At 36.0% G+C, this 18184-nt stretch overlaps 3 protein-coding genes across 5 annotated transcripts in view; all 3 read right to left on the bottom strand.

Moving 5' to 3' along the window:
• LOC131946990 (mucin-5AC-like) overlaps nt 1-18184 on the bottom strand; it is a 39820-nt gene that overhangs the window by 16762 nt on the left and 4874 nt on the right. The window contains exons 9-10 of one of the 2 annotated variants that reach the window (XM_059308064.1): nt 17911-18081; nt 17066-17458 (exon numbers count right to left, since the gene is read on the bottom strand). The exons of the other annotated variant lie outside the window; for it this stretch is intronic. Coding sequence (XP_059164047.1) covers nt 17311-17458; nt 17911-18081 — 319 coding nt within the window. The 3' untranslated portion in view covers nt 17066-17310. Of the gene's footprint in view, nt 1-17065; nt 17459-17910; nt 18082-18184 lie in introns of those variants that run through there. 2 annotated transcript variants of the gene reach the window in all.
• On the bottom strand, nt 6066-8882 carry LOC131946998 (uncharacterized). Of its 2 annotated transcripts, none has more exons than XM_059308077.1 (4): nt 8770-8882; nt 7876-8115; nt 7183-7463; nt 6066-6906 (listed from the first exon to the last, which is right to left on the bottom strand). In XM_059308077.1, the coding sequence occupies exons 1-4, from the start codon at nt 8843-8845 to the stop codon at nt 6403-6405; spliced, it is 1101 nt and encodes a 366-aa protein (XP_059164060.1). In that variant the 5' UTR covers nt 8846-8882; the 3' UTR covers nt 6066-6402. The 2 variants fall into 2 exon arrangements, with proteins under 2 accessions (XP_059164060.1, XP_059164061.1); XM_059308078.1 differs by having other exon boundaries at nt 8773-8882.
• LOC131946989 (mucin-2-like) lies at nt 10215-15728 on the bottom strand. The gene is made up of 6 exons (XM_059308062.1): nt 15543-15728; nt 14583-14774; nt 13928-14208; nt 12931-13231; nt 11959-12239; nt 10215-11800 (listed from the first exon to the last, which is right to left on the bottom strand). Exons 1-6 carry the CDS (start codon nt 15601-15603, stop codon nt 10985-10987), a joined length of 1932 nt encoding a protein of 643 aa, XP_059164045.1. The 5' UTR covers nt 15604-15728; the 3' UTR covers nt 10215-10984.

Below are 18184 nucleotides of genomic sequence, written 5' to 3'. Positions count from 1 at the left end.
ACGATTGGATATATCTGATACTTTTAGTATTTTCGGTAACTTACAAAAAATTAATAATCCAAAAACAATTTGGTTGTTTACAATTAATGACTGAATATCAGAATAAAATGTCAGAATTAGGTGATGTTGCAAATTATTTTTACGTTGAAAATTGTTTTGAAAACACATTACTATGAGATTTATAAATAAGTGGGGTTTTCAGAATATCGATCACGGAGTGTTTGTACAGTTAAGCAATGTTTGTCTTACGAAGTGAAACTTCAGATTATAACTTAGGCTTGATGAAAATAAATAATGAATAAATAAATAAAATAAATAAATAGAATTGTAGCCTTAAACTTAAACTTAAACATTTTTCTTTCATATTTTATTGTTTTTCAACTTTTATAACATTGATTCTAAAAAATATAAAATTTCTGCAGTATTTTCAGGCTTAAGAGTTTTTTTTTTAAATTTTGGTTACGCTGCATTGATGGCAAACTATAAAAAACCCACGATTTTTTAAAGGCACGTAAACATTAATAATGAAAAGATTTTGTCAACTTGTTGAGGGTCATTAATACAAATTAAAATTCATGTCTCAGCATCATGGATAAATGCTTATGCATTGAAATGTTGCATAAATCCTTCCATTTGAAAATTGAAATGGTCAGGACATAACACCCACCCACCTTATTGTAGATCTAAAACATTCAAACTATGTATTAGACAGTGAGTATCATCGGGAAGAAAACACCGATGCGAAAGACACCCAATGATCATGGTATACACGTATCAGAGGGGAGCCGCTCAGCAGAGTGCCGATAGAAATTCCTAATAAGACAGAGACATGATCAGTCGATGAATCGATGGGAGTATGCAAGTATGACGAATGACCTCTACAGAGAATAGGACAAAGACTAATGAAGTACTTTGGTAAAGTGTGATGCCGTCACTTTGATAAAAAGATATAGGGGCTGGAATTGAACGGTGTTTGATTTTAGTGACAATATAAATAAGCGATTTTTTTTATAAACACGTATCACGAGCACATCAGTTTAAATATTACAGATGTATAAATTACATCACTCACATAACGTCTGCCATGGACACAGGTAGAAAAAGTGGCACTTTTCCAGGTATAAGCTGCACTGATGTTGTCTAAACTAAAGACGACGTCATCAGTTGTGTAGCCTGGACCATAGCCTGGTATAGACTGGAGATAGACTTTCAGACTGTACTTGTCTATACTAGAAATACCATAATGGAACTGGACATTGATGGCAGTGACGTCACTTCCTATCTCAGCACTCAACATTGCTTTACTTCCCATGGGGGCGCCATGTCTGACATCCAGGTACACGTAGGAGGTTTCTGGAGGGGGGCGGGTAACACTTACAAGTTTAGAGAGGAAGGTCATATAATATCGATTTTAGTGATAAGTTCAGTGTAATAAAAGTTCTTTTTGAATCATATTTTAGCTTGTAATATAAACAAAACCTACGTTCTGAGGCTTGAGGATCCCAGGGACTGAGCATTGGTTTTACTGTGGCAGTAGCCAGTACCCAGTTGATGTTAGTGTGGTCGTCATGGTAACTGGTGTAGTTACATAACGTTTTAAACTCACACGACGGCAGGACAGTGGACGAGATATGGCGAGATGTTGATGGTATAGGACCAGTCACGTGGGCCGGAAGTGGTGTGGTCACTGGACTGTCTGCGCATGTCAGGTCAGCTGGTGTTACTTTGATACCGTCTAGTGACATGGTATCCGCCATCGTCGACATCACAGTTGTTTCAAATGAGAGCTGAAAACAATCTTAATGCTGTGTTATATTGATACACGATAGCATGTCTTTGTAAGCTTAATGGTTTGAGGGTAATAATTTCTTACTACAAACTTACATAACGTGATCCGTTGAGACAAGTAGAAAACATGGCGTTTTTCCAAGCATAAAACGTGCTAACATTGTTAAGTGTAAAGACTAGTGGGTCAGTCTTGTAGCTTGGACCATACCCAGGTGTAGACTGCAGGTAAACATTCAGCTGTTGTTTGGACATGCCGTTAGTTGCGTAATGGAACTCTACCGTTATGGCCTTCACGCCTGGTTGAATTTCTGCACTCAATAACCCTTTACTTCCTACAGGTGTGTTAGTTTTATGGTCCAGGTACACGTAGTAGCTTTCTGAAAGAGAACATCCTTCTTAATCTTTACGCTTAAAATAATTTATTAAATAGTTTTTTTTTTAATAAGTTAGCGCTTTTTGCCCAACAGTCGCCGGGCACATTGGACACAATATGAGACACAGGTAGGTATTTAAAGCCGAAAATTGAGGGGGATTAGGGTAACCATTTTTGTAACGTTTAAAATGTTTTAACCTTAGCTAATATTTTGTTATATTCACAAAAATAATATCCAATTAAAAGTGATCTATTCACTTACGGTCGGTAGACCCTGGAGGTCTCCACGGGGTCGCTATAGGTTTGACCGTCCCATTAGCCAGGACCCAGTTGATGTTTGTGTTGCCTTCATGGTAACTTTTGTAGCCACACAGTGTTGAGAAATCACACGAAGGGGAGATCACTACATTTGAAACTTTAATAAGAAACAGTTCATACTTTTCTATTGTGTATTACATAATGGGATATTAGTGGCTGAATATATCATATACTATTGGTCCACACTCGTACACCCGTTAATATTTGTTAGAGGGAGAGAGGTGTCCAAATAATAACAATAGGCGAGAGAAAAAAAGTTATTTTCTTGCCCTAATAATAAGAAAATAAATATAAATTACCTTAACTATTGTATAAAAGCGTTGGTCGCTAAAATGTATTGAAAAGATATCTTAGTCCACTAAGGCATTTACTGTTACATTATAAACATATATAATTTTATTTTTTCCCAAATACATTAGGTAATACATTTTACAATTCAGATTTTGACAGTAGTTATAAGGACCAATATGTATTTCGGTCATTAAAAATGAACGACATTTCATTCGACGAGTGCCAAAAGGAATAAAATAATACATTGTTTAAGACACAATTTCATTCAGAACTTCATTACATAAAAAAGGGTTAAATCACAAGAAGTGAGCTCAGTCTTCTATAGATTTAAAGTACCTTAGATTTTTAAACTGAAGTGTACTAAACCATGCCTGTTTGTCGGATCAGGTGCTTTGCGTGTGTGTAGTTTACTGAGCCAGTTTTCACAAAAATGGTTCTTATTCAATAAAACTGGATCACAAAAGTGAACACATGTTGAGTTTTGTGATAACTAAGTTCGGTGTGCTTGGCATCGATCTGTAGCTGGTCGATGATCAGATTGTATCTTACCAGAGTTTTACAATGCCCTTAGACGTACAAATGCTTAATTCTGTTGTATCATACACGTTATGAATTTTATTTAATTATTTGTGATTATTTGCATTTTATAGCCATTTTAAAACTATTAACTTACCCTCTAAAGCTGCGTGTACATAACATAATATACACAAAACTAAACATACACGAATAGAGAAGGAATACGTGTAGGAAATTGAATCCATGATTGACGGAAATAATACAATCAGGGCATCATTGACAGGAAATAAATTTCGTCAACTGGTCGCAGTGATATATTTTTTATTGGCGCTCTATCTAAAGGGACGTGCCCAAAATAGATAAAGTTATCTGTACAAGATAACAATGCTAGATACTGGACGAGATAGGCTAAAACAATCGAAAGGTGGAAACAATGACAGTTATTTTAGATGGAAGAAACTTTTTGGCACTCTTGTGTGTGGCTGTGTTGTGATGAATAAAGGAAATTTCTCTCGTTTAATTTTAGTTGAAATTAATCAAAACAAACATTGTAATATAATATTTTTTAAAATTTAAGATTTTATTTATTTTGAAAACATTTTAAACAGACATCAATTATTTAATATTTCATACCGGATATTAAGACAACGTTCGTTAATTCACTATATATATATATATATATATATATATATATATATATATATATATATATATATATATATATATATATATATATATATGATCCAGGTAATCACATATCCACATTGTTCTTAAACTTGGACAATGATTTATTTTGCCGTAATTTTATTTTTCCATTTGTAAAATTTTCCCATTAAATTCTTGATATAATTATAGTCTGCAGCATGTGTGGAGTCTTGCCTGCAGGCCACCATGTCACATGTTAATGGTAAGTTTCTATTTGCTTATCTTATTTGTTCGTGGTTAAGACATATCTATACACACCGTAACTAGCACAACATCTGTATACAACAGTGAAAGTTTTAAAATATTGAACTGATTGACAGCCATTATCAATCTATTCATTACTACCAGCATGGGACGGCGTAGCATAGCGGTGGAGCGCTAGACTGCTAAACCGATAGTTTCGAGTTCGAATCCGGGTTCAAGTTAACGGAACGTCCCTGAGCCCACCCAACACTGAAGGGTACCTAACTCAGGTGAGAAACAGTAGAGGCGACTGGGCATAGTGCTGACCATATTATCCCTTTATAGCTGAGGTCAAGAGACATTAACTCCACTTCATCTGCCCAATGAATCGCTAGGACTGAAGAGATATCATTACTATTACTCTCAGCACAAAACGAAGATATATTGACTTTAAAACAATGAACTGTACAAGGAAACATTTTTAATTTCCTAAAAAAAAACCTACATTTCTAACATTCTTGAGCAAAATATTAGCAAGTTTAGTCCAAATTTTAAATCTAGTTTTTTTAAGATCATTTACTTTTTGACATTTTAAAATATTATTTACCACATTCTTAGATATACTACTTTCTATTAGATTTTGAGAAGAAATGTTATATTCGTATAACCATCAAATGAGCACCACTAAGAATTAACAGAAACGTTGAGTTATGTACACTGTTTCTGAGTTATGTCCCATATATTTACTGCTAGATGTTTTATGACCCCTGACCTTAAGCATAGTTAACCAAGGGACAGTCCTCATGTAACATGTAATGGCAATTGTATGCACACATTTTAAAACACTGTGTGAATATCAGTTACTAAAGTCACATTCACATTCAAACGTATTCACTAAAGTACAAACAAATTACAACTGATTTGTAAACACGTGACAACGTGACCTGTTGACCCTTGGTATTAGCAAGTGATAACAGCTGGTCTATCAGCTGATGTTTGTATCACCATGAAGGCCACACATTTTTTAAATCAATGGAAGGGGAGGTGACCGGATAATTTTTAATACAAATAACTGCTTTAGGCGAGTTGTTTCCCTTGTATTATAGGCATAGGTACAGTTGTGTCTACGTATAAAAAATAATTTATTTCGTAAAAACATCAAAAGTATAATAATATGACTATTTTTGGTTTAGCAGGACTACGATATAAAAGTGGACACAACACCACATTTAAATGAAGAAAACCAGTGGCCTAGGTTGTCGTGTATTAGGTCACGTTTAATCTCGACCCTCGGGATCCCTAAATAAAAGAAAGCCTCATTTACGGCTGTTGAAGACACTACAGTGGTATCACTTTACGTAAGAATTTTTTAAAATTATGAATATTTGCTATTAAATAATTCTACGTAAATCCTCGATTAGGGGAATGGGGGTCCTAAATAAGAATAAGGATCGAGAATGAAAAAAAAAAACCACCTTTCATTATCTTTGATTTTAAATTGTTTGCGAAGAAGAAGAATAGTTTAAAGAAAATGGCCTGCCGCTTTTGAATCTCTAAAATCATCTCCATGTCGAATACTAGGTGGCCATATATATATATATATATATATATATATATATATATATATATATATATATATATATATATATATATACATATATATATATATATATATATTTATACATACACACACACACTCACCCCCACACACACATTATATATATATATATATATATATATATATAAATATATATATACATATATATATATATATATATATATATACTTATATGTATTTAACAATTTAACAATCACAGTCAACACAGTAGAAGTTTAAAGATAAGACTTTAGAGTTTTCTGATTTTATTTACTTTCTTTCATCAACAAAGACTTATTATCTCTTCAAGATACGTAACAGGTTTTTAAGCAAGACACATATAAACTTTTAAATATACGACGAATATTTCTAAAGCTGATATAAACAAAATCAGAAACAAGGTAGAAACAAATACAAACAATAACAAATTATAATATACACTTAAAAAAACAACACACAAACATGTGCAGTTAATAATGTAAACTCCTGATTAATAATTTCCACTACTACATACAACTATGTCGTGCACTAATGTTATAAAGGTGAAAACAGTATTATTGTTGGCAATGTTGTCATACAACTAGAGTTTTGTAGGGGTGTACTATAGTTGTGGGTAACAAAGATGGGTGGTTTAGTGGTTGGTGGTTTTAATAATTATGGTCGATGTTGTGGTTATGGTTGTGGCATTGGTGGTTGTTTTATCGTCTGTTGTGATTGTAGTAGTGGTGGTGGTTGTGGTCGTGGTCGTTGTGTTGCCTGATGTTGTCGTAGTGGTTGAAGTTAATGTGGTGGTGTTGGTGGATGGTTTAGTGTTGTTTGGCGAAAACAGAAATAGATTAGAATAATTGTCTGGTGATGGGGTAGAGGGGGATGTACGTATGGTGGCATTTGTTGGAAAGGTGGTTTTTGGTGTGTTGGTGGTCATTATTGAAGGGGTATGATTTATTAATGTAAACATAGTTGTTGATGTGTTGGTTGTTGTTGGTGTAGTGGTAGTGGTCACTGTGGAAGTGATGGATGGTGTTGTTACTAAATCTGATTGGACTAAATCACATTCCATTTTAGATGGTGTAATGTCAATACCATCAATCGATACAGTGGCATAACCTCCAGCTTTTGAACTTTCAAAGGAAATCTGAAAATTTAATAAATGGTTTACTCAATTTTATGCTTACTTACACAAAACTGTAAATCACAATCTTAAATTGCGATTAAAATAGTTAATACACCTGGGTATTTTAATACATATATATATATATATATATATATATATATATATATATATATATATATATATATATATATATATATATATATGTATATAAGCGGCTTTGTTTTTAAAGTTAAACTGTAAACATTTAAGGTATGGAGTTTGTTCTGTGTAGTTTCTTCGTAAATTTAAATTACTCACATAACGTCTGCCATTGACACAGGTAGAAAACGTGGCATTTTGCCAGGTAAAAGCTGCACTGATGTTGTCTAAACTAAAGACGACGTCATCAGTTGTGTAGTTTGGACCATAGCCTGGTGTAGACTGGAGATAGACTTTCAGGCTGTACTTGTCCCTACCAGAGATTGCGTAATGGAACTGGACATTGATGGCAGTGACGTCACTTCCTATCTCAGCACTCAACATTGCTTTACTTCCCATGGGGGCGCCGTGTCTGACATCCAGGTACACGTAGGAGGTTTCTGGAGAAGAAGATAAAATGAATCAAAATACGAATTACCTCTAAGTAAGGAAATTGTAAAATATTAAGAAGTGGATTTCTCTTGCAATTCTTCCTTTCTTACATAACTTGCTGTCGAAGCATTAGAGTCAAATGACTTTAAAAAAAGGATCTATCATCTTTTCGTCCGTCTGTCTACGCTCACGAGACGAAGCATTGTCAGCTTTTTGTATTCAATTGTAAATATCGGTGCAATACTAGAATACATTTGAAGAAACTACACCAGAACTTTATAACAAATTTAATTAATTTACAATTTATTGTAGGGAATACAACAGAAAATAAAAACGTAGGATCCATTTATTATGTATTATTATGATATTGATATTGTTATGATAATAAAAAGCAATATCAGATTTACACAAAACACCTACGTTCCAAAGCATGGGGGTCCCAAAAGTTGCTCATTGGTCTGTATGAAGCATTAGCCAATACCCAGCTGATGTTAGTGTGGTCGTCATGGTAACTGATGTAGTTACATAACGTTTTAAACTCACACGACGGCAGGACAGTGGACGAGATATGGCGAGATGTTGATGGTATAGGACCAGTCACGTGGGCCGGAAGTGGTGTGGTCAATGCTGACAGTACCTGGTTTCCCTGTATTAATTCAGCTTAAAAAACAAACAAATATTTATATTGGCACTGGTTTCTTTGCGAATTCTTTTTAAAACCACGTGTTTGTAAATACTAGATCTATATCTAGCCAGTTATTTCCATTACTTTTATTTCACGGAACTTTGTACATTATCGTTTTTTTTTCTAAAATTCATAATCGGAAATTTATTTAATTGTCTCATTATGGAATTTTAGAACAAATATTATTTATAAATTTGAAGACACCAATTCTACTTTCACTATGTGTTAAGGATGTTTTCCTGATCAAGTGTAACCGAATTTAACATTTTTTGAACTTATGTAAAAATAGTCATCGTGTTGATATCGTATTTATATTTGTTGGTGTTTTGCGATTTGTATTGCACGATATTAATAAAAATGAATGTAAAACTATTTTTAATAATACGCTTTTAAATGCTTTAAAAATAAACAAAAATAAAAATAATATAAATTTGTTCTTTAATAAAAGCTTTTGTCTAAACCTATGCAAGGGATTTCGTGAGCGACATAACATAAATATAAGAAATACGCAATGCATTTAAATATGTTGGATTAAATTTGATAGAAGCTGTTTTTTCCAGCCAAGTGACTAGTAGGCTTACTTTGTTTCAAACTCATTTGTCAATGAGCAAATTTTAAATAAAACTTACAACCTGAAGTGACTTGTTGAGCGAGGAAATACAGACACATAAACCATATCAATGGAGCCATCTTAGATCCGGGCATGTGTGAACGAAACTCAGGAACAAAACAAATGCTAGCCACACAAGTCACGCAAACAAGATAAGTTTAAGATAATGAAATGCTTTACAATTACATTAACTTGACATTATCTAACAACACCACTCAAGTAATGAAGGTGCACTTAAGTACCCAATTAAGATAACCACTAACTTATTATTATACACATTTAAGACAGGTTGAAGAAATAACCACAAGTTTTGAAATAGAAGGACTAAAAAGGGTAGGTTAGTAGCCAACTTTAAGTTGTGTTTTATTTGTGAAGTTACAGGCATCAGATCTATCTGGTTATCTAGCAGGTCATTAAAGATGATTGACCTTACTGCGCCGTGACACTCTTGTAGCGTGATCGATGTGGCATTACCTGCCAAATGTATGTAACGTGATCTATGTGACATTAGCTGTCATATGCTTGTAACGTGATCTATGTGTGACATTAGCTGTCATATGCTTGTAACGTGATCTATGTGTGACATTAGCTGTCATATGTTTGTAACGTGATATTACATGTCCCAGTTGTATTACTGTGGCCTGACTTAAATCTATAATATGCAACAGCAACATGACTACCCCTCCCTCATACACTAAAAATATCAATCATTCAGATTTTAGATATTTATCTTTTTATTTTTGGCGACGTTGTCATCAAAATTGTATGTTGCATATTTAAAAAAGTGAATGAACAGTATCCACATACAATCTTGTTCGAATTCAATTTTATAAGAGATTTATATGGAAATCCTTATATACATTATATATCTATTGAAATCACAAACTTTTGATCTGATTAAACGAAACAAATTGCTGGTAGATTCTTTTTAATTTAAAGTAGTCTCGGCTAGTTTTGAAATGCCAGACAAACAATGATAAACATGTAACGTATCATTCTTCAATTACATTAAATTTAATGAAATGTATGCAATAATGAAAAGAAAATTAAACAAATGATTGAGTACACCGTAGATGCAGCGTTTTAATGCTATCCAGTTTCAGTTTAAAGTCTGCTGAAATTTATTTTCAAATCAAGTAAAAAAACTTTTAGTTTATAATTGTTATTCTAAGTGGCGACAATTGTTGTACTTGAACAGTAAGATTTATGCAACAAATAGAACATTCACAGAAAGGTTAAAATGTATCTATAATAATAGTTTCGCTGTCTGTGTATCTATCTATCTATGTATCTATGTATCTGTCAAGAAAGCTATAGAGAAAACACAAGGGGCAAAGCCCCTTCTCCCCCACCCTACCCCCCCCCCCCGCGGTAGAACGACTAATTCCCGCCCCCGCCCCCCCACCCGTCCAAAAAAAAAAAAAACGAATTATAATTAAATAGAAAATATATACTTTTACCAGTGTCGGCTTCCCACGCCCCGGACAATTGTTTTCGCCCCTGGAAAAATTCAAGTGCCCCGCCCCCGGGAAAATGTCCGAAAGAGACACTGTCTGCGAGAGTGAGGTTTATCGGCCAAAAGTAGGAAACGAGTCTATATTATAGAAGTAGGCTCTACCTTTAGTTTGTATAATCTACAAATTAGATAATTGCTTCTTTCAGAATTTTCCTCCCCGGAGGAGGGGGTGCTTGAAATTTTCGGGGGTATGGGGTGGACTAAATTTTCTGGCAGGGAGGAGGGTGCGACACTGGTAAAAATATTTTTTCTATATAAATGTGTGTGAAGGAGGGTTGGGGCGGAGCCCCCTTCCCCAAGTAGAGTCGCCTGAAAGAAACTCTAAATGCAACCTTTGTCATGTTTAAGATTAGGTGCAAGGTTTAGGGGTATGTCAACGACTAGATTTAGTATCAATGTGAAGTAACTACGTGCAGATCAAGCTTAAATCCGATTTAAATGCCGATTCTGGATTAAAATCCGTTTTAAATTACATTTTTCGTTTCGCTTTAAATTTGAAACTTTTTGGTTTTGGTTTAGAGAAAAGATACATCACTGTCAACCTAGCGCCCGTTGTATCCTTCCGCAACTGGCAATTTATCTCGTAAGTTGATGTGTGTTAATGATTAAACAAAAAGAGAATTGAATGAGATCGAATGAAAAAGAAGATAGGCTTATTAAATTTCCACGTGTCTCATATTTATTTTATTAATGAAAGAAGTGTCTGAGGGGTAAACAATTAGATGTTGTTGGTTGTTGTGACGATGGTCCAGGTAGTGGTTACAGTTGTGGCATTAGTTGTTTTTATATCGTCACTTGTGATGGTTGTAGTGATGGTTGTTGTAATTGTGGTCATGGTGTTGGTTGTTACAGAAGTTGTGGTAGAAGTTGATGTGGTCGTGTTTGTTAGTGGCTTCTGTGGAAAAAGTAATGCGTATAATGGATTTGTTGTTGTTGGTGTTTTAGTTGGTTTGTAAGTTGGCGAGGTTGAAGCTGTTGGTGTAGTGGTTGTTGGCAAGGAGGTTGTTGTTGGTGGTGTTTTGGTAGTTGTGGGTGTGGTAGTTGTTGGTGTTGTGGTAGTTGCTGGTGTTAATGTAGTTGTTGGCGTTGGCGTTGTAGTAGTTGTTGGCGTTGTGGTAGTTGTTAGTGTTGTGGTAGTTAATGTGGGTGTGCTGGGGGTAGTTGTTGGTGTTGTGGTAGTTGTTGTTGTGGTTGTGGTAGTTGTTGGTGTTGTGGTAGTTGGTGTTAATGTAGTTGTTGGCGTTGGCGTTGTAGTAGTTGTTGGCGTTGTGGTAGTTGTTAGTGTTGTGAAAGTTAATGTGGATGTGCTGGGGGTAGTTGTTGGTGTTGTGGTAGTTGTTGTTGGGGTTGTGGTAGTTGTTGTTGGGGTTGTGGTAGTTGTTGGTATTGTGGTGTTTGTTGCAGTGTTGGTAATAGTCGGTGTGATGGTGGTTGCTGTTGTTGGTATAGAACACACTCTGTCCGACGGTGTAATGTAAATTCCATCAAGTGATATCGTAGCATACCCGGCTTCTTTTGAACTCTCAAAGGATATCTGAAATTAGAGACAATAATTTATACTATACACTGGAAGAAAGATTTTAGTAAATAGGGAAATAAAATAGGAATTAATTATAATTTAATATATACACAATTAATATTGTTGGACACCTCCAAAAGTTAATGATTTAATTAAAGAAAAAATACACTCACATAACGTCTGCCATTGACACAGGTAGAAAACGTGGCGTTTTTCCAGGTAAAAGCTGCACTGATGTTGTCTAAACTAAAGACGACGTCATCAGTTGTGTAGCCTGGACCATAGCCTGGTGTAGACTGGAGATAGACTTTCAGGCTGCACTTGTCCATACCGGAAATACCATAATGGAACTGGACATTGATGGCAGTGACGTCACTTCCTATCTCAGCACTCAACATTGCTTTACTTCCCATGGGGGCGCCGTGTTGTACGTCCAGGTACACGTAGGAGGTTTCTGTGTAGAGAGCAACAAAACACTGTCGCATCTTCCATTCAAAACAGTAAAAAACGTTCAGATGTTTTTTTCTACTTTCAAACACGAGTTTGCTTGTTTACCCTCTATTCTGTGTCTACTCAGCGCAAACAAGTACCCTTCTAGCGTTGGGGTAAAAAACTTCAAGTCTACTTAAGGCAATGTATTTGCTGCTAGGTATCGAAAAATTACAGTAAAATATTATAGCCCTATTATACTGTTTAACTTTATCCAAACGATTAACACACATACAGAAGCACTACATCTTAAAGTAAAGCACATAATATTTTAGCATTTCAACTTATTTTCATGATAATCGAGCTGAATGGGAAGCTCGCTGATTTGATTCATTTCATATAAAACAAACCATTACATGAATTTAAGTGTCTTAGGATCTAAGGTTGTCGCAATGATATATAATTAATTATACTTTATATTATCAATACAAAGAAAAAAATGGTCAGAAATTGTAAAATTCATCGTGGATTAATTTACAAAAATATGAATACTACAGCAATGATAATAAAAGCTGTATGCAAATTAAAAAAAAACTGCCAATAATTTGTATACAAGTAATTTTAATTTGAAAAAGTATTAGATGTATATAAGTTATGTGTTTAAAGAAAAAATCTTGAAACAATAAAGAAAATCAAACAATGGATAGGAAACTCACGTTCAGCAGCATGAGGGTCCCAGTCTGAAAAGAGTGGTTTGTTTGACCCACTAGCCAGCACCCAGCTGATGTTAGTGTGGTCGTCATGGTAACTGGTGTAGTTACATAACGTTTTAAACTCACACGACGGCAGGACAGTGGACGAGATATGGCGAGATGTTGATGGTATAGGACCAGTCACGTGGGCCGGAAGTGGTGTGGTCACTTTACTGTCTGCGCATGTCAGGTCAGCTGGTGTTACTTTGATACCGTCTAGTGACATGGTCTCCATAGTTGAAAATTTGCTGGTCTCAAAGGACAACTGAGAATATTTTTAATATATCAGTATATTTTTTTCTCCAGTAATAACAAGAAACTTTGAAAACGCTTCATTTTGCGTATTACGTTAACCACGCTAGAGGCGTAGCGACCCTTCCCGGCGCCCGGGGACAAACTTTCGATTTGCAACCCTCTCAAGATTTCGATTTGCACCCCCCCCCCCCACGTCAAACTTTCAGTTTGCACCCCATCTCAAGATTTTGATTTGCACCCCCATCCTCAATTTTTTTATTTTCACCCCCCCCCCCCCTCAAGCTTTCAATTTATTTTTCCAACCCATTTTGGTTCCCCCTCAGGTCGGCGCTAGGGGACATATGTCCCCCCCCAGCCCCCCCCCCCCCCCCCCCTCGCTACGCCTCAGAGCCACGCTGGCTTAAAAATCAGATCAAGATGTTTGATGGAATGGGAGAACACAAAAATAGGATTACCCAAAATATAAATCACAAAGCAATAGCTTGAGATAATCACTCCCATATTGCTCACGTGTTGAGAGAGCTAGATTAAGAGAGAATGGCCAGGACAGAAAACTGTGGGAGAAGTCAAATTAAATGAGTTGTTGTAAGTATTTGTATTTTGTTGAGTAATTTTTAAAGAGTATCACCTGAGTCAGTGTAATGGGACAATTTGAAGAAAAATAATTGACATTGGTAGAGGATATGAGAGGCTCAAATCAACGTACATAACGTGATCCATTAAGACAAGTAGAAAACGTGGCGTTTTTCCAAGCATACACAGTGCTAACATTGTTGAGTGTAAAGACGAGTGGGTCAGTTTTGTAGCTTGGACCATACCCAGGTGTAGACTGCAGGTAAACATTCAGCTGTTGTTTGGACATGCCGTTCGTTGCGTAATGGAACTCTACACAGATTGACGTCACATTGGATGCTATTTCTGCACTCATCATGCCTTTGGTACCCACAGATGTGTTAGTTTTATGATCAAGGTACACGTAGCAGCTCTCTGAAACACAAGATATATACATTCATGAAAAGTAATGCAGGTCTATATTTTAAGTGACATTAAATTCAGTTAAAATTATATCCCTTATTTTCCGGATTAGTTATTTATGCTCAACATTGGACACTTTATTTCCTACTCATAAAAAAAAAAGAGCACTAGTTAGAGCATATCTCCCACATAGCGTGTTGTGATACCACTTCCTAAAATTACATGACCAAACTAAACCATTAATTTTAGGCTGTCTTGGTTTGGTTTAACCACTTATAATAACTAGCTAGTCTTGCTTTGTTGTATTTTGTATGTATTGGATAATTAGTTTACGCATTGGGCATATTTGTATTTCATGTTATATTAAAAGTGATCATTTAACCTACGGTCAGTAGACCCTGGATTTTTCCACGGGGCCAGTATAGGTTTGACCGTCCCATTAGCCAGGACCCAGTTGATGTTTGTGTTGCCTTCATGGTAACTTTTGTAGCCACACAGTGTTGAGAAATCACACGAAGGGGAGATAACCGGGGAATTTCCACAACCTAAGGCTACCACCAGAGAGTTGCCGCCCATTACTGAAATAATGTGAGGTTATGAATATACGTTAATTGGTTGAAATAATAATTTTTAATAAACAGTATAAAACATCGCAAACTGTATCAAAGAGAGACAACATTGACAATATTGAAAAGTTTTCCATAGTTTCGTACGATCATTTCCATGTGTTTTAAGTAAGTAATTTACTGCTGCATACTCAGTTAAAAAAATAAATACTTGGTTGTACTGTCTTTGGTGTTCTACTGAAATTTTTAAATACAAGTCATTTGCATTCAGTTTTATGTTTTCTACTAACCCCTTCAAGTACTATCTGTTTACCGTAGTTTGAGTGTCACAAACAGGTAATATCTGTTATTAAATTGTTGCAATGTTTTTTAAGTACACGCACTTAGACATACAGATATTTTTTTCTACCATGACCCAGTCTCATAGTCTAAAAACTACAACTACACTTTTTGCAATTAAAGTACTACTATTTCCTGTTCACTATACTTTCTTTTGTTCTATTTAGTCTGCTATGTATGTGTTCTGGTACTTCAGCTAGGCTTATTGAAAACTAATAGTATCCATTATTGAGTTTCAACCTAAAACAGATTTTAGGTACTTGTTTAATACCCATGCTTTACCACGGTTAAAGTTGTCATATATAGAGTTAGCTCACGCATGTATTAGTGGATACTATCATTATTTATACAACACAGTTTAAAAATTCATCCTAACATATCAGACAGTTCTAAATCATATATTGTCTGTTGACCCTAACAGAGAAACAACAAAAAACATACCTGTTAACGATGTTAGGACAATCAGCCACATGTGTGATGTGTGCGTCAGGTCAAAGTTCATGGTGAGCAAGAAATAAAACCATCAGCTGTAGAATGTGGGGACGATCGAACACAAGATACAAGTAAACACGGCTGAGATAGCTGAGGTAAATCTTGTCAGTGAGATATGTTAGACTAAGGTAAGTTGTGCAACCAGTGGCCAGACTTAGACAAGTCTGATCCTGTATCCCCCCCCCCCCCCCTCTTTTAAAGATAACACTACGAGACACAGCTTGTTATAAAAGGTTGATTAAAGCAGTTCTGACCTTCAATTATATTTTGTACATGCCTGTAATCGTTACAATTATGAGCCTAATATTCATAGAATAATTTGTATTGTTGACATTATTAAGTCTTTAAAAAATAAATGCACGTCTCATGAAAAAAACTGCAGTAACCTTTACAAATTCCGTATCAAATATTAAAAATTGCAAAAAATAAACGAAAAAGTAGAAAGAAATTTTATTTAAACATACACAAATAAACAGCTTTTCACAAAATAAAAATCGAAATATAATCATCTAGATAGCCTGAATGATCTTACTTTAAAAAAATAAATAATATAACACCTGCTCCAATTGGCAAACAGTAGTTTCACAAAACTGACACTTTTAAGCACAGTTTAAAATATTTCCTACTCGTAAATCTTAATGGAAGTAATTTCGCATCACAAATTAATTACAGTGACATGATTTAACAATCCAAATCAGTACTAGATCTAGATCTGTTTGTGAGGGCGTGTAATGAACCTCCTACAACACATGTATAGAACACACCAGCATACAGCGTTGAAGGTAGGGTTCAACAAGTATGTTTTGTATCATCAACTTAGGTTGTCTTATTAACAACTATCCGCGACCTCCAACTGCCATCCACATCCATCCCTACACACCTCCTTCCTCCCGCTCACAATACACCCGCTGTCACTCGACCAGTCGCTTCCCTTGTTACCCTCGTTCACTCCGTACAACAACATACACGTCAACACACCCGGCCTCCCCCAGTACTACCTTAAACACACACACGCAGTGATCTGTCCCACATACACACCTTTCATAAACAACACATCCCCCCACACTATAACTGAAACACAAACCTAGTTCTACAGCCTGTTAGCCTAGAGCCAGATTCAACCGTAGAACAGCAACACAGCAACGTTACGGAGTTCGATCGAGAATTGCAATTTTCAATCAATTTGTAAAACAGTCCATTTACAATAAAACCCAGGTATGTACATTAAAAAGGTAGTAATTAGAACAAGCGGAAGGGGGGGGGGGCGGGGGGGGGGGGGAAATATGTCCCCGGGCGCCGACCTTAGGGGGCGCCAAAATGGGTTGGAAAAATAAATTGAAAGGTTGAGGGGGGTGCAAATCGAAAGTTTGAGGGGGGGGGGGGGCGCAAATCGAAATCGTGAGAGGGGGGGGGGGGGGCGGTGCAAATCGAAAAGTTTGTCCCCGGGCGCCGGGAAGGGTCGCTACGCCTCTGAGAACAAGTAATCAGTATAGTGCTATACTATACAGTCGTAATTAGCTGATTCAGGTTTACGGAATACGCTGGTGAAAGTCGCTTAACATCCTCCAACTTTCAAAACTTCACCCAACCGTTGGGAGGTTCAACAACTATTGTTATGTCATCACTCTAGCCTTATGACGTCACTGACTTGAAGAATTAGCAGCCTGATCTTAATAGAGACATTTTGTTCGGCGGATTCACTATTGACGTCATCCTGCTATAACTTAGTCACGTGAGGTGTGGGAGTCGCTGGTCTCGTGACGTCACGTGATGACGCAGCTGCTGACAGATGATGACGCTGCACCTCAGCTGACGCACCATCCTCTTGACCACCCGCCTCCACCATCTTCACATGTCGCGGTGTCCTGTAGAGCGGAGTCAGATAATTTTCTAAAGATGCGTATGCAGATTTTAAAACTTAGAGCAATATTTGTTAATTGGATTACTTAGAAAGGAGTTTCAAATATTGAACTTCCAAATAGGCTGTACAAATGTGAGAGATGATCTTGATTCATTGTGCTTAATTTATTTTTAATATCAAATTTAATGAAAACTAAAATATTGTTTGTTCCAACTCTCGCTCTATCCAATTTGAATTTGAACTATCATCAACAAAAATTAATGCTGTGCACAATATATATATATATATATATATATATATATATATATATATATATATATATATATATATATTTATACGTATGTATATAATCTATTGTTTATGTTCGTTTGACTTGTTTCTCACTCTCAATTGATCCTAGTTTTTATGGTAGTATTAAGTTCAAAGGTTAAAGGTTAACAAGCTGCTTTCACTCACCCACGTCTAGCCCGTATGATGACCGCAGCGATGATGACGACGGCCATGACGACAACAGCCCCGCCCACCCCCGTGCCTATAGCGATGATCTGTGTGGACGTCAGCGCCATTTTCTCGGCCACCTCAGAACAGTCGGCACCGCCGTAGACAAATTTATCGTCTGTTTTACACCTGAAACACGAGGTTGGAGGGAGGTTGGATGTGACTAACCCTCCCCTCTCCGCTGTGATGACAGAGCTACTGAGGCACTGTCAAGGCAGTAATTTGTCTAGGT

This window comes from Physella acuta, unplaced genomic scaffold (genome assembly GCF_028476545.2).
Source record: "Physella acuta isolate Inbredline_101_S28 unplaced genomic scaffold, ASM2847654v3 ptg000579l, whole genome shotgun sequence".
NCBI classification, from domain to species: Eukaryota; Metazoa; Mollusca; class Gastropoda; family Physidae; genus Physella; species Physella acuta.
This window is presented reverse-complemented; position numbering and strand designations above follow the sequence as displayed.